The sequence below is a fragment of the Penaeus monodon genome, chromosome 27 (genome assembly GCF_015228065.2).
Source record: "Penaeus monodon isolate SGIC_2016 chromosome 27, NSTDA_Pmon_1, whole genome shotgun sequence".
NCBI classification, from domain to species: domain Eukaryota; kingdom Metazoa; phylum Arthropoda; class Malacostraca; order Decapoda; family Penaeidae; genus Penaeus; species Penaeus monodon.
Genome location: NC_051412.1, coordinates 37,310,106 through 37,312,211, shown reverse-complemented (window position 1 = coordinate 37,312,211; position 2,106 = coordinate 37,310,106). Strand labels below are relative to the sequence as shown.

General features: G+C 47.4%; 1 protein-coding gene across 1 annotated transcript in view; it reads right to left on the bottom strand.

Moving 5' to 3' along the window:
* The window catches only part of LOC119590835 (xanthine dehydrogenase/oxidase-like), a gene marked incomplete in the record, with an annotated part of 39,062 nt that overhangs the window by 8,011 nt on the left and 28,945 nt on the right, over positions 1-2,106 (bottom strand). Inside the window, 4 exon segments of the mRNA XM_037939593.1 lie at positions 101-453; positions 694-875; positions 1,127-1,364; positions 1,672-1,816. Coding sequence (XP_037795521.1) covers positions 101-453; positions 694-875; positions 1,127-1,364; positions 1,672-1,816 — 918 coding nt within the window.

The window sequence follows — 2,106 nt, the reverse complement described above, 5'->3', positions numbered from 1 at the left end:
ATTATGGCCATAGAAGACAGAGATGCAATCATTAAAGTAAATCAAGTCAGAGATATGATATAGTCTCCTGTAAAGTCCTGTAAAGCCCTCGGCCACCTACGCTGCCGCGGCCACGCAGACGGGCAGGGAAGCCACGGTCGTCCTGGACTCCTTCCCGCCGAAGCCTCCGCCCATCCTCTTGACGCGGCACACCACGCGGTTGAAGGGCACGCCCAGCGCCGCCGCCACCTGCTCCTGCGTCCTCGTCGGGTTCTGGCAGGACGTGAACAGCTCCATCTCCCCGTCCTCGAGCTTGGGGACGGCGAGGTGGGCGTTGGTCTCGAGGTAGAAGTGCTCCTGGCCGCCCATGTGCAGCTCGCCCTCGAGGACGTTCGGGGACGACTCGAGGGCTGCCTCGACGTCACCCTTCGTGATGGTCCAAGGGCCCCACCACGACTTCTCTCGGATGGCGTCCTAGGGGGTTCAGGGCGGGGTTCAGAAGCGAACACTTTATCCTAACATCATATCTCAAGATCTCACTGCACGATCATATAAGTATGTAGACATAAGATGTTTGGAGTAATACATTTTTGAGAAAAAAAAAATGTTTGGGAGTAATTTCTTCCTTTAGGAATATTCGCTTTCCATATCATTATTTGAGCAGAGAATTCATTACTCGTTCAACTTTCTTAAGACCTCGCGGAAATAAACTACCTGGATCGTTATTATCTTCGGTGACAACTCTTGGTACTGGACCTTCACCAGTTTTGCTGCTCTCTGCGCCGCGGCCTGGTCCTGCCCCACAACCAGGCCTATCACCTGACCCACGCAGGTAACTTTCTCTGACGCAAAAATCTCCTCGTCCGGTAAAATACAACCTGTCTTGTTTCTCTCGTCTGTTGGATCATTTGGAGTCATTAGGTTACTGAATACTTTCGTGGTAACAATATTTTGGGAGGATTGTTTGATGTCTTGTGTCGAATCGAATCCTTAAAGATTTATTGACACACAGTATATCTAAACTCCCCAGTCTACCTCAATTAAAAGAAACCCCAATGACACCTAATAAAAAATCATCATATAACATCGTCACCAAGCACCCTCGGAATCCAAACTCCAAACGACCTCCCACGCAACACGGACTAACCCGGGATATCCCTCGCGCAGAAGAACCTCACGACGCCCTCGACCTTCAGGGCTTCCGATTCGTCAATGCTGAGGATCCTGGCGTGGGCTTTGGTTGAGAGGACCACCGCTGCGTACAGTTCGTTCTGGAAGTGAGGCATGTCGTCCACGTACAAGGCCTCTCCGGCGGCTTGCTTGAGGGCAGCAGTATGGACCAACGGCCTGCCTATGGGGTCGAACTTATCCTGACCTGGCGAGACCTTAGACGAGAAGAGAGAAATGCAGGGGTCAATTTTAGTAAATATGTGTAAGAAAAAGGACAGAAGGAGTTTAATGAAAAGTGACCTAACACATCAAAATCCACTTCCCTTCCACTTTCAGGAGAAGACATATAAGGTAAAAGAAGACCAAATGCATAACAAGATTTGACTTAGGTAAAACCGGGAATTATATCATTGGGCCATCCCTTTCGATATTTCTACCACCCTCCAGATCTTCGTACTGGCAATATATCTATACACTACACAAAAATCTCTAGAAGTTCTACACGGAGGTTATAATCCTCACCGTCTGGAAGAGTTGTGTGCTCTTGGGAGTCGTGTGTTGATGCACTAAGGTCGCCCTCCGTTCGTCTTCTGTCAGAGGCTCCACCAGCGAGGGAAGCTTCTCACTGAGGCGTCCGCGAACACTCAGGTAAAACTTGAAGAAGAAACTGTGGAAGATTGAAGTACATGAAACTGATGATTATTTTCCCTAATGGGTATTTTCATCACATGGCAATAAACATTTCGGTTCTTTTTATTTGATAAACTATTTTAAAGTCTTTTTTTATAAGATATGAGCAAGAATATTTATGAAAGAGGAAAAAAAGGAGGAAAAGGAAAGGACTGAGGAGCAGATTGAGGAAAAGGAACATCAGAACGGAAAGAGTGAATAGTAGAGAGAAGGAGAGTAAAAGTGGAAGAGTAGTGTTTGAAGGAGTAGTGTGTGATGCATAAGGAT